At 36.0% G+C, this 24,936-nt stretch overlaps 2 protein-coding genes across 2 annotated transcripts; one reads left to right on the top strand and one right to left on the bottom strand.

Moving 5' to 3' along the window:
• Nucleotides 1-791: 791 nt before the first annotated feature.
• On the top strand, nt 792-17,024 carry LOC137402010 (coiled-coil domain-containing protein 160 homolog). The gene is made up of 7 exons (XM_068088478.1): nt 792-887; nt 6,877-7,051; nt 7,174-7,327; nt 8,231-8,334; nt 8,926-9,084; nt 10,000-10,102; nt 16,247-17,024. Exons 1-7 carry the CDS (start codon nt 822-824, stop codon nt 16,407-16,409), a joined length of 924 nt encoding a protein of 307 aa, XP_067944579.1. The 5' UTR covers nt 792-821; the 3' UTR covers nt 16,410-17,024.
• Nucleotides 17,025-19,614: 2,590 nt separating this feature from the next.
• Nucleotides 19,615-22,755, bottom strand: LOC137401713 (uncharacterized). The gene is made up of 6 exons (XM_068088170.1): nt 22,535-22,755; nt 22,010-22,295; nt 21,597-21,816; nt 21,118-21,219; nt 20,462-20,675; nt 19,615-19,994 (listed from the first exon to the last, which is right to left on the bottom strand). The coding sequence occupies exons 2-6, from the start codon at nt 22,292-22,294 to the stop codon at nt 19,958-19,960; spliced, it is 858 nt and encodes a 285-aa protein (XP_067944271.1). The 5' UTR covers nt 22,295; nt 22,535-22,755; the 3' UTR covers nt 19,615-19,957.
• Between the last annotated feature and the right edge of the window lie 2,181 nt (nt 22,756-24,936).

The raw sequence follows: 24,936 nt of genomic DNA, 5'->3' as shown, positions 1-24,936 counted from the left end.
TATCATAATATCTTATGTCTAGACTGATAATCTAACCCCAACCCAGTCTTTAGAGGGTTGGTTGGAGGTGTACGTACAGTAGTATATATGAGGCATCGTTACATGAACTATAGCATTGGATTAGCCTTGTTGCAGAACCGTAACCTGACCATCACTAGACTACCTTCCACCTATCGGCATCGACACTCACATAGACGGTGAATAACACTATATCACCAGCTAACCAGAGTCCTCTGCACCTAACGACAAACACAACTGAATTGAAGACGATCCATATATAAGGAGATTTGGACTCATACTAATACTGAAGGTAGATAGCTCATTTACAACAAAATAAGCTACAACAGCGTCCATCTATGATCGATCAGCTATTAGATTTTCTGAATGATCATCTTGTGTAGTTTGCAGCCTGTTTATATACGTATTTCATTACGTTGTTGAATTGTAACGCTTTACTAAAGATAGGAAAAATGACAGCATAAACACAGTAAATTCTAAAAAGGAGGCTATAGCTTGAATTCAACAAGAGTTAAGAACTAATAAACGGTTTCAAAAGTTCATCAACAGTCAGTTGAAGTTGTCCTCTTTATTTGTTGCATTATTTTTGTCTATTTATTAGTCTATTTATCTTGAGAGAATTAGAGGCTATTTCAATTTTCCTTCATCTGATTGGTTCGATACACGAGACAGGTATTTTTATTCGTTACTTTTCAAGCGCAAGATTAACCTTAGCTGCTAGGCTAACTCGTCCAACTGCGAGGTTGAAGACGGGAATGTTTGAAAAACGCTTTGAACACCGTAAAAGGCGACTGTTAACGAAAATGTCAGATTCGCATTGGGTAGAAGATCTATACCCTGCTCATTTTACTTATAAGGATTATGATCAGGTAAATGACAAGGATGTTTTATTACGAGCTTGTTCACATAACGCTTGATGATAAAAACTCCACCTATGTATATGAGATTTGAAGTTTGATACTAAAGGAGCGTGTTGTATAAATCAATGTACTCACATGTACTGATGTGAAGATGAAGAAGAGCCTCTGTCTTTCGTTACACTTCCTTATATCCTCCCCCATACTGCCTTACACTAGCTAATCTACTAGCTTTACCCACTAGCTTTATCCAGCTTTATGCACTCACCGTAATTACCAAGACCACCTGTACTGCCTTGAGCTCAGACACCAATATAGCCTGAGCCTAACAAATCCCATCATACAACAGAGCGCTCATTTAGTTATATATGAGCAATCTTTATTGTGGTAATCAATAGTCATATTTTACAATATATATGTTTTTCACAAGGTACCACAGCAGGTAAACTAACTAGAAGGCAGGCTACAATAAAAACTTAAAAAGAGCACAAAAAACTATAGTCTAACTAAAAGGCTAGTGAATAGTCTAACTAATATAATAATGTTGGAACTGAATGCATAAAATATGTAAAGCACAAGCTTGAGGATTGATATGAGTATTGTTTAAACAAAAAGTGGACAGATAAAAGCTCTGTAAAGATAGTTATGCCTAGGCCTATCTATGACAACAAATTTCAAGTTATAAAAACAAAGTGTAATATAAAAATGTTAAAATGGGAAAGGCTATATGGTGAATGGTACTATTGGTCAGAGAATAGTAGGTGTAGTTTGAGTTTTGTTTTAAAAGATTGCAGAGGAAGAGTTCTTAAATGAGGGCAAAGGTTATTAAATGAATTTAGCAGGTTACTGTTGCGTTTGTTGTGGTTTATGGCACTAGGTGATTTAATTCTGGTCCTGGTTTTGTGACCATGGTTTACGGTTTGAAAGCTATAGCTGAGATATTTAGGGCAGTTATCATGGAGTATTGAATGAGCAGTGAGGCAGGTAAAGTACTGTGATAGCTTAGGTATGGGAAGAATACCAGTAGTGCTTGTTATTAAGTTGGTAGGTGGTAAGTGATGGTTTTTATGGGGTATGTTTAGGTCTTTGCATATGTCGTAAAGCTTTTTTTTGTAACATAAATAGTGTTTGTATATTTTACAGGTGTTGTAGAGTAGAACACATGTAGGCCATATATACGATAGGAATGGATAAAATTATAGTAATATAGTCTGGCAGTATCAAAGTTCATAGGATGACGAATGTTATAAAATAAACGTAAGTTAGAGGATATTTTATTTGAAATGAATGAGATGTGGTCTAGCCATGATAAAGAGTCGTTGATGATTAAGCCAGGTAGTTTAGAAGTAAATTGTTTTGTTAGGGTACTGTTAGTTACATCTATAGCGACTCAAACTTCAAAGTACCCTACAGGATGAAAATATTCGTTGGTTATAAAAATTCGCGATTTCGTGAACAGTCAATTCTGCGAATTATTAAAGGCGTGAAAAAATAGTTCTATTTTTAATCACAAGGGAGAATAACTACTGCATCAAATTAAAAACTAGCTGCTAGGCTAGTTTTTAATATAAATACTAAACGTAGTTGAGTTCCAAAACATTTTTAAAATCTTTGCCAGGGCTTTGAGCTAACACCATTGCCAATGCATCACATTTCTTTACAAAATTATTCAAGGTTGTCACAAGATATGCAGAATGGCGTCATCGCAAAAATAACCGCTAGGCAGAAGTACTAAACGTAGCCGAGTTCCAAAACTTCTTTAAAATCATCGCCGGGCTTCGGGTTTTATTGCCATTGTATCAAACTCTACAAAATTATTCAAGGTTTTCACAAGTCATTCGGCATGGCTTCGTCATCGCAAAAAAATCTCTCCTAGTCTTTTTACATTGAAATCAACTCCATCAATCTCTAATACCGAAGTTGAGGACGATCATGATTCTGATCTGGACATTATGGTATGTATTTGATTTGCAGTGCAGATACGTTTTTCCATAATTAACTGAATTAGTTAATTATTTTGTTTAAAAACTGATCGCTTTCATTAAATACTTCAGCTATTGTTTTCGTACTTCCTTAACACTTATTAATATTTTTTCTTTTTTGTGTTTACTGCAGATTGAGAATGAAACAACCTACTCCGATTACGGAAACTAGAGACAAGTAGTAATATTCATCAAGGCAGGAATATTGGCAGAGAAGCAACCAGTCAACCTAGACCCCTTCAATGACAACAACTCCTTGATATCGCTGCAGCAAACATGATTAAATTATATATTTTATTTCATGTATAGATATATTATAATTTATTACAAACTTGAGTGTACAAATAAAATATTTCAAATACAAATAAAATTTTACAAATGATGAATGGAGTAAATATAAACAGTTTAGTCTATGTGGCGGTTGTCTAGAGCAATAAAATTAAACTGATACTCTTAGTAAGTGAATACTAGTGTGTAATGGTGCTCTCTGACTAGTTATTTTGGTAATAGCAGCTCTATATCGCTGTCACTGTCTTGGGTAGATGTTAAAGGCGATTCTCTCGCTACTACATGGCTGGTTAGGAAGTTATCATCAGAACTCTCCTCGTGGCTTACTATTGCAAAGTTCTGCCGGTTGGCCAAAGATTTGTGCTCGTGAAGGCGTTTTTGTTCCTTTTTTAAAACAGATATATTCTCCTCGTAAGTAGCTGCGGTCACTTCTACCTCGATTTCCAGACCTCCCTGAATGATTGGTGATCTTCTAAGAATGACATATACCACCCTTGCAGTCATTGTGATTGCGTGTATGATGAAAAATCTCTCTCACACTAAAACAGATAATGAAGCGGTAAGGATGGAAAAAATAAATATTGCGTTTTACCGAAGAACCAAAGTAAAATTCAACTAATTTAGTAAATGGTTTTGAAAAAACTCATTACTTACCACAAGTTGTTGTTTCATCAAAGGCCTCCAAATCTATGAATAATCGTGAAAACCTCTGAACGCAGCAAAGAATTTATAGCTTAGCACGATTGACCCGTAGTTGTAAGCTAAATAGAAAATGAAACACGCAATGCGCGCATGCATAGGGTTAACTCTATTGCTAGACGTAATAGAGCTAACTCTTCATAGAGAGTGACAGTTTTCAGCCGCGAATAAATTAATCCGCGAATATGCATGAAATGGCAATTTGCGCGAAAATTAACTCCGCAAATAAATTCATCCTGTAGGGTAGATTGAGCAACAACAAAGAAATATTTTGCATTCAACTGAAATAGTTACGTAACTCATACATAGTGTTATGGTGGAATGGGGAGAAATTATGTTATGTATATTTAGCCTAATCCAAAGCCACACACAGCAGTTTTGAGTTTGCTTTGTTCTTGAATTTTTTGACTGTTTTGTGCATTTTTGCTTAGCTTGTGTGAGCTAATTAGATTATTACTGTTACAGGTACTAGTGAAAGTGTTACGCTATTGTACGCAATACTTGTATTTACCGGTAAAAGATGCTTTAATCTACAAGTCAAACAATTAAAATACACCACTGAAACAATTCTAAAATGATAAAAGGTTAAAATAGCCAATAAAAGTTGTACTCGAATGGTCGTTCATCTTTGTTGCTCAGCCCCCTACGACTGTGATTCTCAACAGTCTAACGAGTGTCGTGCCAGTCCATAGATATAGAGGCTCAGCAATTGAGATAGTGAAAGAGAAGAGACTCGGCTATTGATGGGGGAAGAGGTTTCAAATGCAGGGGAAAGAAGCTCCTCAGGCGCAAGGAGAAGGGAGCTCAGCAGGTGGTGGGGAAAAAAGCTCCACAGGCAGGGGGGAGAAAAAGGCTCCATAGACAGAGGAAAGATCATCAGCAGGCAAAGGGAAAAGAGAGGTCAAACCATTGGACCTATTCTGTTTTATAAATATCTCTGTAAGCCTGTGGGAAGGTGTTCAAGCCCTCAGGTTCTGTTCTTTATGTTGCAGAGGGTTAGCAATTGTGTGGACTTGTCTTAAGTACATCACGGAAATGTAGTGGTTGGAAATGATTACTAACTCCAATTGTTTTGGTCATGTCTGGCAGAGGTCTATTTTCTTTTGATGGTTTTTTTGGTAGGCGAGTTGATGTTTTTTTCCTCATGGCTTACTTCCACTGGAGGTTTCTAATCTGCTTGTAGATGGGTTCATGATGACTGTCTTTCCTGGTCATCTGGTGTCATGTTCATTGTAATATTGTGCATATCTCTGGTGGTTTAGGTGTTTCTCCATTATGCTATCTGCTTTTGCTAATATTTCTATACAACAATAGCTTAGCTTACTTTTTAACCTTTGAAGTAAAGATAGAACAGATATAACATTGTAATACAACCTACAAAGTATGGAAATAGGTAGGCCTACGCCTATAATATTAGTAACCTCGCATATTCTAGACAAAACCTGTATGGTCTACCTCAACAGCTATGTCCAGATTTAGAGCCATCAGGTTTGAGTTAGCTCACACACCTAGCTTATTGAATTGTCTAACTAACTGATTGTCACTATATTAACTAATTGTCAAATTAACTAAACACCTGTATCTTCAGCATTGAGTCAAAGGTTAATATTCAATCAGTAAATTTTTTATCTTTTTGTTTCTGCCAAGAGCGCTTCCTTTCTATGTGGAGATACAATGTTGTCGAAAATTTAGATGCACTGATGATAAACACAATTTATTATTTTGCATAACTAGAATTCATAATTCTACAAATCTTACGATGTTGTGACGATGTTTGTGATCGACCATTTGGAATAATGAGATTATCTACCTCACCACCAAGAGTTGGTCTCTATATCTAAACAACAGTAGGTCATTTTGTATGTAAACTGAACACCACGTTGCAGCTCAGCTGTAGTTATCAATGCATGATACAACTTTTTTCTCATCTATCTCCATAAAGCAATCTATTCGCTCAACTTGTCTGACAAGCCAACTACCAACAAACTATGCATTTCTCAGTAAAAATATGTATTCTTGACCCAATTACTTTCTTGTTCTGACGTTTTAAATATTAAAGTTTGACTTGCAACAAAATTCACATTACAGTTATTTAGTATCGAAAGATTCACCATGTCTTACTCTGTTGTGTAGTAAGTGCCAAATATGTGGAAATGTGATTATAAGCTCTTAAAAGCTCAAAAATGAAAAGCCGCCGTAGATTGGAATCTCTTCATTTTAATGACGCAACTACGAAATTTGGTTATCGTCTTGTCACGTATGTTCTCACGTGAATTGAAAGGCCAATACAAAGCTCAGTATAAAACTTATCATAGTACTAGTTTATGACAAATACTTCGGGTTTTACCGGAGACCCCATATCAAATATAGATGCTCGCTACTTTACAGTTTTATTTCGGCCTTGTCTAATTGACAAGTCGTAATCTGATCATGTGACCCAATACTTCACAAATAATTTCTGCAGCACTTTTCGATTATCACAAGTGACCAAAAGGTTCGTCATGATTAACAGACAATGATATGTACTCCTTCAAGCTAAGGCTAAAAAATTAAACGAATTTTTACGGTAAGTTATACGATATCAGTGCTAAAAGTGACAGCATTACAATGACGATAAAACAGACTCGTAAAAACAATAGACATAGTTTTATTGAATGCGTGAAGCATATTTGTGAAAATATTTCCACGAATAAGGTTGCAAGAAAGTGTAAACAGAAACCATCTCTCACAACTACATCACATTTGAGCTGTTTTGAAAAGAGAATCCAAACTACGGCGGTCTCGTGTGGCTGCGATTTTCTGTTCGTTTTTTAGCTTTTAAGAGCTTGTAATCACCTTTCCACATATTTTGCACCTGCAACACAACAGACTAAGACATGGTGAATCTTTTGATATCAAACAACGGTAATGTGAATTTTGTTGCAAGTCAACCTTTAAAATTGATTTCGTAGCTAATTAAAGAATTGTCACTTCGCTGTGAATTCACCCTTGTTTTGCGATAAAATTATTATTATTATTATTATATCATACAGTTGACTCAGCCGATTGGAGAAGTTAGAACAATGCTAGACAAGTTATTGGACCGTGTAACTAGAGTAGACACCGATTCTATTCGTGACATTTATATAAACGTGCTAGCCATGGTAACTGCTCAGGAACGGGCCAGCTCCAATCCCATTACTCGAATGGTCAACAGTTCAACACAGAGTGAGTCCACATTTGATAAAAAATTTTTGACATTCCATTTTGTTGCTTGCAGTTAAATAAACCTTCAGTGATGCTGCGGCATTACAATTTGTCACAGCATACATATATATATCTATTTATAGCTGACATTAGTGCACTCATGACTAAATCCCTCTCTGTCACGGCTCAGACGTCTGGCGCTGAAGATCTCAAAGGGAAAAGCCTTTGGACCTCAATGGAGCATGAGATGCTGAGAGATCATTATGTGAAACAACATGAAGAGTATTTGGCGACCAGGTTAGAGACTAAACTGGGTTGAAACTTGGAAAAATTCTTAATTGTTTCAAATATTGCTCATTCCTACCTTATTTCTCGGCAATATGAATAGCAGACATTTCTTTGGTCTCAGTTGGAAGATGTGCCCAAAGGCTTATGTACAATTACTTTGGTTTCTTTTCATAACTTTGTCTCTAAAAATCAAGAAAACTGTTACAATCTCTAACATGTAAGCGTCTAACTTACTGTCATTTGTTGAATGTTTACCATTGCATCAAGGTTGTCAATTATTAACGCCAGTATACCGTAAAACCTCTATTTGAATGCCATGCCATATTTGAAATACCTCTGTCAGTTGCAACACAAATGCAACAATTAATTGAAACAAAACTTGCTGATCTCAATAAACATAATGTTATAATATTTAGAGAATACAATTTTTGCATAAGCTACTTTCATATTTTGTTCATGCTGAAACTAAATGTTAGGCTATTTAGGCTAGAACTAAAACTATTTTATTTATGCATCTGTCTCCTATAAGACATGTACACTTTATTTTTGCTTTATAACGCATAGTTTATTATTCATGAGGTGTCGAATGTACAAGCTTGCTGCTTCTTACAGCTCATATAAGTCCTAAGATTATTCATGGTGAGCAGATGTAAGATCGTAAACATTTTTTTATATATATAGGTTTAGGTATAAACTACAATTTTACATTTTTCTATTTTCTTATTTTTAGTAGGTTTACTAGCCTATGCACTCCTTGTAAACCTTAGATCTAGTCAATAATATCAAATCACATGCTTTCTTTTACCTAAATTTGTTTCACATGCTTTGGTTTGTCTTTCACATCTTCACTTCTCAGTTCACATTGTTGACTACAAACACAAAAAGTTCCTTTGGCCTCTCACCTTTTCCCAGAACAGAGCTTCTCGCTACTCGAGCTGATGAGGCCAGATTTGAGGAGAAATGTCAACAGGCTTGCTCTGACCTTGCAAAGAAGGAAGATCAGCTGTCATCAAAAGGTCTGCTTTTTAGTATCTAGTTATGCTGACATCGTAATAAAATCTTAGAAGGAATTTTCATTCTGGTACTTTTTTAATAATACCATCCCACCTACTGAACTCATCAAATATCAGTTCAGTAATTCTTTGTTGCTTAGTGGTTCTGGTTTAGTGCCTTCAGTACTACATGGTGCGGTCAAAATGTTCATTAAATAATTAAAGCAAATAAATAAAAATACTACAATACATAATCTCTCTCATTCTTTTACCTAGTGACACCCTCTGCGAGCCTCAATGTGATAGCAGTTGTTGTGGTTCGCTGTTTTCATCATGTCTCTTGAAACGCCCCGACCGTCAACATTGTCTAATGAACTAGAAAAAAAAATGCTCATGATTAATCATAAAGTGGCTTTATTAGATATAATTCTATCAGTTTCTATTTTAAGATTTTTTATTGTGTGTGGATGACGCAATTTTGGGGCGAATTAACCGCAAAAATGTGGTTGTTCTGTATCTTATACAGTGAATAAAGTACATGTTCAAATCTGTCGTTGCATCACCGTGGCAGCGACATTTATAAAAGCCATTTATTCTCTATAATGGTCTATGTAGATGCTGACCTCAGTCGACTGCGTGCTGTCAATGCCAGCCTTAGAGATGAAATAGTACGTATTATGAGACAACTAAAGGACAGACAGGCTGAACTGAAAGACCTCACACAGAGGTATAATCTCAAAGCATCGGAAGCAGCAAAGACTTCCGCTGAAATCAGTGAGGGATTATCTCTTTATCTTTGAGGGATTATCTCTTTGGCACTGTCAATAATCCTGCTCTTTAAACTCTTCAGAGTTTGTGGTTAAATTTAACAAATGCAAATCAGGTCTAGTTTTTGGTCAGGCTAGCAACTTCTACGACTATTATTTGTGGGCCTCGAATTTTGTTGTTCTATAGATTATATGTAAGGAGTAAGCAGATGGAACGTAGAAAAAAACACTCCAGATTGCTGGCCACTCACCAATCAGAGCCGTTTATGAATTAGTGGAAATAGAACTTAAGTTTTATTATTTTATATTTCTTTTCTTAAGGTACAGCTAGCAATTTAAATTAAATTATATAAACCACTTTTTGTTAGTACATTGTTTAATTTATTCCTAAGGTTCTAGGTGTTGACATTCCAGCAAAGGCTCCATTAGTCAATACAGGGAAATATACATGTAGTACAATTGTATTATATGGTACAAATGTTGCGCGATTTGACTTGAGTGTATCCTCAAGCTATGTTGATTTATATTGCATATGTTGCACTCCGAGTGTTTTGGATCACAATTCACAAAATATCGTATGCCTTTTAACATGTCTCTTGACACCCAAACAGCTTGAGTGTTAAAAATCAAGTCAAAAATACCAAATCCTAGCTGACTAAACATGGATCAAAGTAGGTAATGCATCTTTGTTCATCTTTGTCTGCGTAAGTTTGCTTCGTGGAAAGCAACTGAATGACCTATTTGCTAATTCAGCTTTCGTTGGCAGATAAGTGATGTACATGATATTTCACTCCACCAGGTTGAATACTTGCATACACCTGTTAGTTATCTCACGCTGGTTACTATAAATCTGGTCACTTCTGCTCTGGGAGGCCTTTGTCTCTGTTCTGATTAATCTAAATGATGATTATTTGTGATGTAGATGACCTCTCCATCAAGCATAAGCTACTTAAGGTCAAGCTGGACAGCGTGCATGAGGAGGCTGCTGTTGAGGCTGATAGGAAAATCACCGCTATAAAACTCCAGTATGTGAGAGTAGAGTACTTTGTGTTTGATCATACTATCTCTTCGTCATTAAAAGTTAATTCACGTCAAAGTTTAAAATTTTTTTTCAGAAAGTAGATATTTTTCTATCATTTGAGATTTTGTTGTTGTTTTAGTTGATCTGACTGCCAAGATCTTTTGAAAATTGAAATTGCTCAGAAAAACGCTCAGAATACAGACGGTTCCCTACTTACGAACATTCGAGTTACGAACAACGGTACATACGAACGTATGTACCGTTGTTCGTAACTCGAATAACTTTCGAATTATTTGTTTGAACTTTGTTTGAACTTTACATACGTATTGTAAAGGGATTTGCCGGCCTTTACTTGGCACGATCTCTACTAATAAATAAAGAGAAGAGAGTGCGTGTAGTTTCATTCAGCTTTTAATTAGCGAAGGAAATTTCACTAGCCGAGGAGCGTACGGCTATCTGCTCTGCTCAACTAAATGAGTGCACTCATTTATATACAATAATATCAACCGTTCCGGCTAAAGGCAAACGGTAAGAACACCGGCTAACAAGGTGAATAAATAGGACTGCTAGCGCGTTGGTATGGCAACAGTCTAAGTGACGATAAGTGATAGTGTTATGACGGTATATTAGATATAACAATAGCATAACGAGTGAAACAACAATATAATAAACGGACAACACATACAAAAAATAAGACAACAACGATAAGTGATAGCATAACGATTAAAACAACAATATAATAAAAAGGACAAGACATAATTATAAGAAATGCAGTGTCATGGCCCGCGTCCACCGAAGTATTATCTCCATTTTATTAAATTTTTTTTTCAGTACAAACCAATACAGGTTACTTATACAAGTCTTAAACATACTTATATCAACCTTCAATATACTTATATAGGCCTTAAACATAAATTATAATACAAAATATAGCACTGAAGCAACTTACGAACAATTTTACCTTACGAACAATCGTTCGGAATGTAACTCGTTCGTAGGTTGGGAACCGTCTGTATTGACATAAATTGAAAAATGCTCAGAATAGAAAGACATGCTCAGAATAGAAAGACATGCTCAGACTTCTTTGAAAATGATGTCAGTAGTAGTGTATACTATTTACAAGTGATAGATTTATGGTCTCATCCGTATCAGCTGCCTATATGTTTACAGAGCATTTAGAGAACAAAAATGGGACGATTTCTAATCTACTTTAAATTATTTGAAACATTCATACTAATGTATCCAAAGTTGTATCTGAATCTTTATTTTAATAATTATGATCAAATACGACATAAAATACATGACAATAGAGATGTGTAACGCTGCAACTTGATCGCAATAGCTGATGTCATAACTACAGGAAAAAACAGGAAGCACAACTATTGATGTAGTTTGAAGAAGTTTTCATCTTCTGAGCGTCTTAACTGCAATCAAGTTTTGTCGATAGTCGATGTCATAACGAGATGAAAAAACCATAAACACGTCTACTGACATCATTTCACATAATTTTTGATGACGTGTTTTTTCGAGCGTTTTAACCGCGACCATGTTTTGTCGATCAAGTTTTTTAATCTTGACCATTCTGGCAGCAGATCACATAAAACAGTAACCATTATCTCATATGGTAGAAAAATATCTAAATTTTCTCATGTTTTTTTCAAAATATTTTTGTGAGTAACCCTTGAATACCAGTTTATTCACTGCTACAGAACTTTAAGGTGTGCTGAGAAAGCAAATCACACTTATTAACTGTCAGACAAAAGCCTTGCTGAAATATCGTTTTTTATGGCCTATGTTTATGTTGTACTTTCCAATTAGGCAAATATGTCAGTGATGAGGTAGACAGATTCATCTGGACTAAATGAAAAACTTGTCACAGGCTCGTGTAATAGCGCACACTCGTGATAGCACACATTTTGCTTTACACTACATGGCTAAGCTTATGACCACTTAAGCAAACAATTTTTTATGTTTATCATAAAAGTTGGCTAATAATTTGCTTTAACATCTAAAATAATTTTCAGCATTAGACATCGAGGTTATTCTTAAAATTGAAGTTTAAGAGATCAGTGTGCATCTCTTTATCCCATCATGTGACTTTATGGTGATCGAATAATAATAATCTATATGTATAAATCTCAGTGTTTGTCATTTGTCTGTTTGTCCGTGTGTCCAGTTACAGCGATAACAATTTAGGATGAAAAAAATTTCCTTCGCACTAGATTTGAACTTCGATTCCCCAAGTCTTCAGGCAGTCATTTTCTCTACTAGGCCAAACGGGTGCATTTTTATACAACGTGATAATCGTCATATTCATTGCATCGATTAAAATACTCATAATGGCTTTGTGTAACGCATAGCATCATATGTAACGATTACAAGCTTGATTCACAACTCTTATCAATGTAGAGATTTAGACTAGCTTAAGTTACTAGCTTAAGTTACTTAAATTAGCCAATTTGCTATTTTTTATATTGGCAAATTTGTCAACTTAGCCAATGGCAACTGCGACCTGTTCAAACTTAGCCAATGGCTAAGTTACTATCAGCCAACTCAACCATTTGCCAAATTATCAACTCGCTACCTGTCACCATTAATAATCTGCTCTCTTATTACTTGTGCAATGCCCGACATTAAACTAGTCTTTGCTATAATAAAATCTGTGTCCATCTGTCTGTACCCACGCTTAGATGTTAGGAAAAAGTATTGCCTTTAACGGGATTCAAACTCTTGACTTTCAGCTTGGTAGACTGACTCACTACCACTTGCACCAATCAACTGCCCTCCCACATTTCTGAATAATTGTACATATAGTTATTACACCTGTCGATCACTCATGGTACACTAGTACTAGGGCACTAGTATTATGAATACTGGTATGCATAATAGTAAACAAGACTTGTACTTCTTTTTTATTTTTAAAATTTTGAATTTCCAGACAATTAACGCGAGTCCTAGTTGTGATGGGAAAAAAGCAAACCGCAATGCTTTTTTTTAAATAAAAAAACACAATAATGGAAAGACATGAGCAAACATTGGTAGATAATAATTTCTTTAGAACATCTCTGAAAGCATCCGGTAGTCTACATGAGAAAAAAATTAAAATAATGAGACGCAAAGAAAGCTGGAAACTACTGAATGTGGACGGGCTTGCCATGGTTATTAATGATTAAATTGAAACAATATTTCATATAGAAACCCCAAAACACAAATTAGATTACTTTAAAGTTTATGTAGTCTAAGTTAGATCACATATAAGTCTGTGGTCTGTATCTCTATGGCCACTTCTGCCTTTTACTACACCAATCACATATAAGTCTGTGGTCTGTATCTCTATGGTCACTTCTGCCTTTTACTACACCAATCACATATAAGTCTGTGGTCTGTATCTCTATGGTCACTTCTGCCTTTTACTACACCAATCACATATAAGTCTGTGGTCTGTATCTCTATGATCACTTCTGCCTTTTACTACACCAATCACATATAAGTCTGTGGTCTGTATCTCTATGGCCACTTCTGCCTTTTACTACACCAATCACGTATAAGTCTGTGGTCTGTATCTCTATGGTCACTTCTGCCTTTTACTACACCAATCACGTATAAGTCTGTGGTCTGTATCTCTATGGTCACTTCTGCCTTTCACTACACCAATCACGTATAAGTCTGTGGTCTGTATCTCTATGGTCACTTCTGCCTTTTACTACACCAATCACATATAAGTCTGTGGTCTGTATCTCTATGGTCACTTCTGCCTTTTACTACACCAATCACATATAAGTTTGGGGTCTCTGTATCTCTATGGCCACTTCTGCCTTTTACTACACCAATCACATATAAGTCTGTGGTCTGTATCTCTATGGTCACTTCTGCCTTTTACTACACCAATCACATTTAAGTCTGTGGTCTGTATCTCTATGGTCACTTCTGCCTTTTACTACACCAATCACATATAAGTCTGTGGTCTGTATCTCTATGGTCACTTCTGCCTTTTACTACCCCACTGTAAATTCTGCATATTTATTTGCCCTGCATTTAGTGTGAAGGCAATATTGCTTACAGACCTTACAGACATTGATTCTGGTGTTGCCCAGAATTTCTTTCAATGTCAATCAGATAGCACGCAGCATGCATATTATCAATGGAAATTGCTATACCGCTTTTACGGCAACAATCCATGAACGCATTCATTGAAAGGAATTGTCCATAAAACATGCAAAGGGCCCTTCTCCAGTTTTTAATCAGATGTGTCTTTAAAAGCCAGGTTTTCAGGAACCAGACAGACCTTTAAAACTAAATACTTTTAGCGTTCTTACTGACGGCACAGAGCATAAGTGTGAGAAGGCGTTCTTACTGACGGCACAGAGCATAAGTGTGAGAAGTTTGTACGAAATTATTCAAAACAATGTGGAAATGTATAGCATTTACTCAGACAGACAGACTCAATGACAAAGTGGGCTTAATTAATCTAAATTTTTATCTTTGTTTACAAAAATCTTTCCTTTTACATCTAGCTTTGACGTGATGCTTTCTAATTCTTTATTTATTACTAATTTTTTAAGTCATGGAATAAAATAAACACAAAACATTGTATTCTTATGAGAATACAATGTTTTGACATTCGTATCAAAATGGACTAACTTCGTATGTTGAAGTTTGATGGCTGTAACAGCTGTGTCAAATGCATATTGTTGAAAGTTGCAAGTAGAGGACAACTCCAATTGTATGGACATGCATAAACCTCTACCATTGTTTTATGTGTATTCTTAGCCTGTCTTGACAAGCTGTTGTTTTTGCGTAGTTGTCCCCCCGTCGAGCGGCGAGCAACAACAGCTTGTCACAAGGTGTACTGCACCTGATGCATCAGCTGCACTTATAAGGAGTTGTTCTCTTCCGTCTACGCGGCTTGGGTGCGATGTTATTCAGGTCGCTCCATTGGTAATCATAACGGATTTCACGCAAAAATTTATGTAGAAAAATTAAGATAAGAACGTTTAACTGGCGACCCCTCTCTCCAGTAAACTTTATTAGAATTTGAGAACTTAGGCAACAACAGCGACTAAACAAGTCGTTATTTGTGCGCTCAGTCAGTTTTATTTCTATTTTTGTATCAGTCAGTTTTATTTGTTCTTATGGATTTTATTTTGAGTTTATTTTGAGTTTATTTTATTCTTAAGTTCTACTAAAGTTTATTGCAAAAACTGGTCTTTGGTTAAACGTTGTAATCTTGTTTTTTTCTACATAAATTTTTGCGTGAAATCCGTTATGATTACCAATGGAGCGACCGACATAACATCGCGGCCCAGTCGCGTAGACGGAAGAGAACAACTCCCTATAAGTGCAGCTGATGCATCAGGTGCAGTACGTCTTGTGACAAGCTGTTGTTGCTCGCCGCTCGACGGGGGGGGGGGGGGGGGGGGACAACTACGCAAAAACAACAGCTTGTCAAGACAGGCTAGTGTATTCTCTGCCAGCAATAGATTTTATCAGGCTCATTCCAGACTTAGGAATCCACAAGTGCCTTTTATCATGTGAAATATATTATAGTCAACATATATTATATTTATATCACTTTAATGTAAACACTTGTACTTCAAACAGAAATGTTTTCCAAATTATGCCATACAAGAATAGTAAAAGACATTTTAACCACCTTTTTCTGTTAAGAGAATGGATATTATTTGGAAGGTTGTTAAAGGAGCTAGCAATGATATTTTCAAAATATATGTTAGATGCTGTACATCATTCATACTATTCAAGTTGAAAACCTGTAGCTGTTAGGCCAAGTCAAACATAAGGATACCAAATATGAATGTACTTGAAACTTGTAACTGTTTTAAAATAAACATTTAGCATAGGCAGAGTAAGGAGTCTGCCTTTCCTTTGAAGGCGATACTGCTATCAGCTATTTCTATGATTTTTCGACAGTATGTATCATAAAAACCTCACAATACTCATTATTTGGATTGGAATGATTCATTACTCGTCATCATGCAATAAAGCAAACCTTGAACAACCATTTTTTTAGGAAGTTGAGTCGTAACAGTTTGAGTGCTACTGCTGTTACTTGTTCGACTAGTTCTTATCCGTGCAGTTTCAAATGGATGTTAGTGATGCCGGCTTAAGAGTTTTCTCTGCCATTTTGTAGATGTGACAAGGAAGTCGCAGATTTGACTGACCGAATAAACAATTTAACAGAAAGTTTGGACGTTGAACGAGAGTTACACAGTCGGTGCAAGCAAGGTCTAGAAGTTCTGAGGCTACACTATTCACATTCTAACGCAGTTCAAGCGTTAGTTAATAAGAAATAGGCTAAGGTTTTAGGTAGATGGAGTACTTGTTCAGTATTGGTTTATTTAGTATTGTTCTTAGACGAGGTTTGGGTTGGCGAAAACTGGGGAGTGAGGCTAACTACTCTGGATGTGGTGTGCTTCCTGTTCTTTTTTTCGAGCAGATAGAACTGCTTTTTTTGATTAAAATTCGTTTTATTAAACTTTTTTTGATCTTGCCATTAAGGTTTACATGTAAACAAATTTTCCATAATTTATGATATAGTCTGATAGAGGCGTCGGTAGGTTTGTAACACAACGTTAGTCGAGTTACAAACCTACCGATGCCTATTGTTAAACCATGAAGCATATTGCTCTATAAACTAAATAGACAGTTTTTCGTTTATTTCAGCTGTTTTATTGTGGACGTAGAATACTAACAAACCCTCCTTTTACTGATTGCTAGCATTAAGCCTGGTGCTGCCCAGAATTTCCTTGATTTTCAATCAGACAGCTCGCCTGTAAATTTTCAATGCAAAATGCTACACTTTACACTAATTTGCTTTCAAGACAACATTTTATGAACGCTTTCGTCGAGGGCAATTGTCTTCAATGCATGTGTATGCGCAGGGCAATTGTCTTCAATGCATGTGTATGCGAAGGGCAATTGTCTTCAATGCATGTGTATGCGCAGGGCAATTGTCTTCAATGCATGTGTATGCGCAGGGCAATTGTCTTCAATGCATGTGTATGCGCAGGGCAATTGTCTTCAATGCATGTGTATGCGCAGGGCAATTGTCTTCAATGCATGTGTATGCGCAGGGCAATTGTCTTCAATGCATGTGTATGCGCAGGGCAATTGTCTTCAATGCATGTGTATGCGCAGGGCAATTGTCTTCAATGCATGTGTATGCGCAGGGCAATTGTCTTCAATGCATGTGTATGCGCAGGGCAATTGTCTTCAATGCATGTGTATGCGCAGGGCAATTGTCTTCAATGCATGTGTATGCGCAGGGCAATTGTCTTCAATGCATGTGTATGCGCAGGGCAATTGTCTTCAATGCATGTGTATGCGCAGGGCAATTGTCTTCAATGCATGTGTATGCGCAGGGCAATTGTCTTCAATGCATGTGTATGCGCAGGGCAATTGTCTTCAATGCATGTGTATGCGCAGGGCAATTGTCTTCAATGCATGTGTATGCGCAGGGCAATTGTCTTCAATGCATGTGTATGCGCAGGGCAATTGTCTTCAATGCATGTGTATGCGCATTCTTGAGTTTCTAGTCGGATTGATGTTTAAAACCGCATGTCAAAAGTCAACATTTTGGTTGTGTAAAAGTCATGCTTTCAATTCTATAAAAAGATTGGGGTCTCACATAAAAAACATGTAAGTCCACATCTTTTGTTAAATTGGTAGTTGTCCTCTCTCTGTCACACACCATTCTTTGTCACTTTTATGGCAAACCGAATGAACTATTCGAGACAATCGTTGAACATACTTTTGATTTTCTGATGTTCAAATTGTAGTTTTTTCATATAATATGTTTGGCAGTATCGCCTCTCTTAGTCGTCCAAAGCACAATCAGTAGTCTGATGAGTTACCTAATTGCTGATAGTAGCTTAAATTAGATGCTATATCAATTGTCATAACATTACTCGCCTTGCTGCAAAACATATCTCTAGGGCCTAAGTATTTATCTTTCTTGACTTCCTTTAAAGAAAGCTAACTTTTCATCATTGCAATTGTACTCTAAAATTCTGCATAGTCTTGGAATAATTCATGGTTGGGTACATGGATAGCTTTAACATATGCATGATTCAATAGTTTGAAGACTTGTTGTTGTTTTTTGGTAAATCTTCCATATATTTATTTTAATAATATTGTCGCTAGTGTATGACATCATTTGATAATTCACTCTGATAGAGCTGCTTTACATGTGATGATGGAATTTTTCATTGTTTTGACCTTCCAATTCATCCGTCCAACCAGATGTAGCTACTTTTTCTTTTTGCATTTTATATAGCATTTTGAGCGATTAATGATGTATTAATTAGTATGATAATTGTAAAGTTATCAAAATATTCCTTGTACTGCTCTTGGAAATTCTAATCAGCAAATATTGAAATTTTTTTTAGGATTAATGGTGATCCTCAATAGCAATTCAAATGTTTGAGATTCGCATATATAGTAACATATCTTCCTTATTGATTTATTCCTTATTGATTGCAAATACACTGTTTTTCTTAATATAAATGTGGACTATAATCTTGGCTCTATATGTTTGCATAATTTCATCCGGAAGGTTGATGTTGCATATAGTAGTACATATTATCACCAATGGGTCTGGGTGACTATCACCATTGGTGACTCACTACACCTGGTCGGTTTTGAACTCATAATTCTGACTTTATCTGAACAGAAGAGAATCGGAGAGAAAAGGCAAATATTAGATCCTGGTTAATATTCACAAGTACATTGGCAGCCCCGTGCGAGATCGTCATGCGTAATAGGTATGCACACACATATTATTTGATGCGGAAATGTGGTCAAGTGGTGCAGTGGTAGGTACTGGGCTTTGAATTCTAATATCCATTGTTTAATACAGCAATCCTTTCCCGAATGCTTGGATGGACACAAGTCTTATTATAGTGATGATTATAATTCTTTTGAGAGCAAATTCTTTCTTTACATTTAAGTTGTCGTATATGTTGCCGATCTAATAATTTTATAATCGCAAAAAAGCTGGATTATTAATTCAATTTTTTTGCTCTATGCATGTAAGTTGCGCCTCAATACACGATCTACTGTAGACCAGAAGTGAAATATCTTGACTAATTCACTGCATTCTTCAATATGAAAATTGATGAAATTTTTTATAATAATTAGAAATACAATTCTTTTTTATAATGGTTTATTTATAATGTATAGTGAGCAGGTGTAAACTTTTGAAACAACCCCAAATAAAATGGTATCATTTTTCCATTGCGTTGACAGATCTGATGATGCCATTTTTATAATTTGATTTTATGCAATGAACTATGGGTAGCAATTTGAACAATTAATTAATGTTTGCTATGTTCATGAATCTCAAAAATTAGTTTGTAGCTCAATTTTCTATTTCTATGATCCGTCTAGAGTTGCCTTCTCCTGAGTAGTGTGAGTCCTCGGTCCTTCATTTCCATAACTGTTCAGAATATTCTTTGAGCTTGCATTTACGTACTAAATTATAACCAGCTGGTATTTTAAACTTTTTGCATTGGCTGTATATTCTTGCAAAGGAGACTGCAATATAATTTTTAAACAATAACAAATATCAAAATATCAGTACAAAAGCATGTATAACCTTGTGTTTTGAAGATTTTAACAGTAATTGAAAATGTCAAGATGAAAACATAACATTACAAAAAATGGAAAATCGGAGCATATTAGAGGAACATATTGCTGATCCGTAAGTACAGTAGTACAAAAATAAAACTTCAATATGCCATAAACAATATTTAAGAATGTTAAAAATAGACTGAGACCTAATGAAGAATAAACTGATACTGTCAATATTGATAGAGAATTCCTGAGGCTTCTTCAATCTGTATCACTGTATGAAGACAAAATCCTTTAGTTCAGATTTCCTACAATGTAAATTTAAAGGTTCTTTGGAATACAATGGTTTGATTACCAGCAATTACTCCTTCAAACAATACTGTACAAACAAGAGAAACAACACACTGTTACAGATTCAGCGATCATCGAATCAGCTAATGAACCGACAAATAAAATGTTAATCGTCTACTTTTCAAAATTATATGAAGTAAACATAGTGTAAATACCTACATTTACTGATCGCAAGGAAAATGATAAATATTCAAGATATAAACTATAATAGTAAACGAAGCTGTTGAATTGTGATGTTGATAATTAAAACAGTTGCTAATAGTTCTGTTTTCAACAGTTTTTATGTTTTCAACTCAAGTATGACCTTGATGAATCAGCCACAAAGCAAAACCTTCAAGGACGTGCACATTCTTTGCCCACGACAAAACAGAGAGGAGACATCATATCACATATTTAGAATAAAAAAAGTGCCTCAAATACAAACCTTTGTTTGATTTTTCTCCTACTGGGAACTATGTAGTCTGAGAGAGAAACGGATGGAATTTCTGTGATGACATCATCATAATCATCAAAGTCTCCGAATGAGTCAGCATCTGAATGCATCGAGAGGTCATCGTCTGAGAAGTGAGTGCGAGATAGATATCTCTTAGAGCAACCTGATGTATGACTTCGGTTCTTCTTTGATGTTTGAGCAAACCCTGCAGTACATGCAACTGAGTCAGTTCAACTAGGGCATACATTATGAATTATAAACGCAAACCCTTAAGAGTTTTTAACCAAAATATTTCAGTAAAATTCCACTTTGGTTTCATTTCAAAAGGCTGTCTTTTGTTTTGAAAACTTTTTCTGTTTTTGAAGTTCAACTATTATGATGCTAAATCTAGCGAAGTTTAATTTTTTTACTGCATAATTGAAGTTGTTGGAACTTGGGAAGTTTTCAAAAGTCATGTGTTACAAGAGGTCACGGAGGTTAGTGGACAAGTAGAATAAAAGTGTAGGCAAGGTGAATGGAAGCCCTTTTTGATTGTTCAGACGCCTCCACTATGCAACCCAAGTTGAATGCATCATAGAACCGTTTTCAAGCATAAGTGATTTTACGTAACCCATACAGATTATTCCAAAATATTATGTGTAACTTACCCTTGGTGCCAAGTTCCATATAGAACTGTCCGTTAGTCTTAGCACCATAAGCTATACGACACTCATATGATGGGCGTGAGGCCTGTTGCACCACCTCCGAGTCTAACAAATACAAACAAATAAAGATAAGAATACATAACAAGCACTCAAAACCAGCCTATTAAATGTCAAACGGAAAATACATTTGGTCTTGCAACAGTCATGTCAGCACAAGGAAATTTTGAACATGATGCAATAAACTTCATAATGGGAAAATCCAACAAAAAATGTTGCAAAAGCTGATTTCCATAAAGCAAATGCTTTTGATACTATTGATGAACTGCTAAACAATAAAAACAGCTCATCACTAATTGAGATCAATAAAATAGACAGAAGTATTTTTTCATAAATTCATCTAGCTTATAGAATGTAAAATACAAAAACCTCACTTTTTTCAGCTAATCAGCCTAATTTTTTTCTAGAAAGTATAAATGAGTTACCAAATCCAGCTCGTTGTTTAGCTTTTTTGAATTCTCGCCTCTCAAGTTTACAGAGGTGATCTTCATCCCTGTGGCCTTGTTTGGCGGATTTGACATTCATTTCCGTACTAGACACACACTGACGAACAGCACCATGGTTACTGTAGTACGATGTGCACTTATCCCACTCATCAATGGGTCGGAAAACTGGCACACTCATTCGATGCTCCATTACGGTGATCTGAAAAATGAAAACTGTATGTCATATAAGGTCATCACAGTGCCAATTATAAACAAACTTGTTAACAGTTTAGTTCGAATATTAAAAAAAGTAAAGCGAGAGAGCAAACTTAGCACACCGGTACTATCTCTAGAAATCATTGTCATAATACAGTAAAACAGTTAGTAGTCGAAAGCTAACATGGCAAATGTACCTGTACATCTTTGTTATCTGATTCGATTTCAGTTTTGTTTTTCATATAAGATGGAAGCTCCCAACGACGCTGCTTGTTAAGTGACAGCTCTACACCAGTGGTATTGTTAGGTAGCACATTCATGACTTCCTTCATGACCTTTGCAGCTCGCGTGTCTGTTCTTTCAATGCTGTTACCCACCACCAGACATCCATACCTTTGGTACTGTCGGAGGACTGGACCTCTATGATACTGTCGAATAGTGTTGCCGGTGTTCAGCATTCTCTTAGACCCTTTCTTCACCATTCTAAAACACAGATCACAAGTATTTGTTGCATTTTACCAACAAACAAATCAGTAAACAAAATTCAAACATATTTCAAGCAAAATGTTTAAACTTTAATAGCCGAAGTATATATTTGAGGATATATACATTGGTCAAACTCGTCAGACTTGCACACAAAAATACATTAACAAAATTTCACGTTTAATTATAAAACAAAAGAATAATGAAAGTAGTGACATAATATCACTTACGCCACTTACTTTTTAATTGTCAAGAAGCTTGTGCGGCCTTGGCTAAAACTTGTTAGACAAAAAAGTAGATATTTGAACCTTGGTAGTGATTTGTTTTCACTCGAAGATGATATTCTGCTCGACTCTAAACTACTAGTCTGCTAATAACTATCAGCTGTACGCTTTATATTCATATTGATGAACGATTAAGCGTAGTTGCACCACCAGTTGATAATACTGGAACGCAACCGTTTACAACGGGGGTCTCCAGTACTAAGCTCCGCCTTTCCGATTGCACCACGAAGTTTCCAACAAAACCTAAGGTCTTTTTTGGAGTTGAAGTGTGTTTGTAATGAGCACACCTTCAACGTTGTAAAAACACGGCACACAGCGATTAGTGCTTGCTGTGTTGTTAAATACTGTTAATTGTTTCGCTTGATTTAATTGGCCGAGATAAATGTTAAATTTCTCCTGATTGCGTAATCAATATCGGCTGCGAAAATGGAAAATCCCTACGCAATTTGAACGCATCTAGTACAAAGGCGATACAACGTAACATTTGTTCTACCATAAATAGGATTTGATGTTAAAAAATGTAATGCTTGTCGACAGTGAGATCTTTTTAATTATGCTATTTTCAGGACATTTAGTCATCGTAATATAACTTACAGAACTTTCTGATTGCTATACTAAAACATTTTTTTGGAAATAGCTTCATTTTCTTACAAAAGTGTCACGTCCTATTAAGTTAATTTGCTGGTTGTGATGCAATTAAATTGGAAACCCTAAACTAAAATTATGGCAAGTAATCACCTGTTGGATTTTTACTTTCCTAACGAATTTGCGTATAATTATAGTTTTTTCTTGCACGGACTCAAAATGGCAAAGCCTAAAATAATGATTGTCAGATGAATTGGTATGTGATTTGATGTCAGTTAAGTGTCAGTTTTTGTGTGAATATGTTGTGATTAATGAGTCCAGTGAGTATGAGTCATTTGTTATGTTAGTAAGCGGTGTCATTGTAATGTCTCTTGCGTGTATATATATATAAGTGTAGAAGTTTGCAGTTTAAAGTACAGTTTATTCTCTGTATGTAACTATGTCTATACGCATACACAATCCAATTCTAAGTGATTCAACTCCTTATTACCACTGTCATCATCACACATAGTCTGATGAAAAGATGATGCAATACATAGTCTGATGAAATGATGATGCAATGTCAATATACATATTGAGTAGACAACTCCGACATTACATCCTTCCTTTCGTTTATAGACGAATAGTTCATTCGTAACAAAACATTTATCAAACAAATAGAACGCAGCTGTATAAAATAGTGATCAACCAGACCACTTAGTTTCATGTTACAATTAGACTGCTGTCCGCATCTCTGTTAACCTGTCACATAATCTTTCAAGTAATGCGGGGGCTGGGAGTGACGACTGGATCTCCTGGGTTCATTTGCCCCAGGATTAGGATAGTCTGCATTAGGTGGCGTATCAATATCAGTGTTAGCATTAGATCCCTCTGCCCCATCAATTGGCTCATCATCAACATGTGTCATCTGGTAAGGTTGTGGCCTAGGGTCTTGCGAACCTGGTGACATCACTGGCATCACGTTTGTCCTCGTAATGGGTATCTGCTCATTCCTATTCTGCGGGACTTGTCTTCTGCCTCTATCTAAAACATCAACAGTAGCAGGCGGCAGATACGGTTTGGTATGATGGATATTGCGCCTAAAGATTCTACCATCCCTGGACTCAAGAACTAGTACAGGCCCACAGACTTCACGAACCCTAAATGGATCACTATGAAATGGAGCCTGGATTTTATTAGGGTTTTCCCTCCTTAACAACACTAGATCCCCACATTTTGTTTCATGAAAATGTCTCCCATTGTTTTTCTCTTCTACCATGCTGTGCTTACGCTCAGCATCATTATCTCTGCATTGCAGTTCAGCGTTGTGAATGTCATTAATATGTGGCAATTTAGTACGCAGTTTTCTACCAAATAACATCTCAGCCGGGGATTTACCTGTAATGCTGTGGGGTGTGTTGCGGTATGCCACTAAATACTTTTGTACCTCGACTTTATAATCTGCTCCTTCAGCATACGCAATTTTTATGCGCTTCATTATTGACCTGTTTTGTCTTTCCACTTCTCCGTTTGCCTCAGGCCACCTAGGAGTCACCAGATGGTGGTGGATACCCATGGAAGTCATGTACTGCTTAAACTCATGCGAGACGAATTGAGGACCATTGTCACTTTTGATGTATACTGGCAGGCCATGCACATCAAATATCTTGGACATGATCTCAATGATTTTGGTGCTAGTGATTGTTTTTATGTACTCTATTTCGTACCAGCGGCTATAATAGTCAACTAAAACAAACAGGTAGTCGCCATTTGGCAATGGTCCCAACAAGTCA

Source organism: Watersipora subatra, chromosome 8 (assembly GCF_963576615.1).
Source record: "Watersipora subatra chromosome 8, tzWatSuba1.1, whole genome shotgun sequence".
Taxonomy (NCBI): domain Eukaryota; kingdom Metazoa; phylum Bryozoa; class Gymnolaemata; order Cheilostomatida; family Watersiporidae; genus Watersipora; species Watersipora subatra.
The sequence above is the reverse complement of the archived record's forward strand: the minus strand, read 5'-3'. Positions and strand labels throughout refer to the sequence as shown.

Bases quoted from the DNA above. Each gene is read 5' to 3' on its own strand.
- LOC137402010 (XM_068088478.1), top strand. From the start codon at position 822: ATGTCAGATTCGCATTGGGTAGAAGATCTATACCCTGCTCATTTTACT. The intron at 7,052-7,173 runs GTGAGTCCACAT...ATCTATTTATAG, and splicing joins GGTCAACAGTTCAACACAGA to CTGACATTAGTGCACTCATG. The intron at 7,328-8,230 runs GTTAGAGACTAA...ACCTTTTCCCAG, and splicing joins GAAGAGTATTTGGCGACCAG to AACAGAGCTTCTCGCTACTC.
- LOC137401713 (XM_068088170.1), bottom strand. From the start codon at position 22,294: ATGGTGAAGAAAGGGTCTAAGAGAATGCTGAACACCGGCAACACTATT. The intron at 21,817-22,009 runs GTACATTTGCCA...TTCATTTTTCAG, and splicing joins CAGATAACAAAGATGTACAG to ATCACCGTAATGGAGCATCG. The intron at 20,676-21,117 runs GTAAGTTACACA...CATGTACTGCAG, and splicing joins TATGGAACTTGGCACCAAGG to GGTTTGCTCAAACATCAAAG.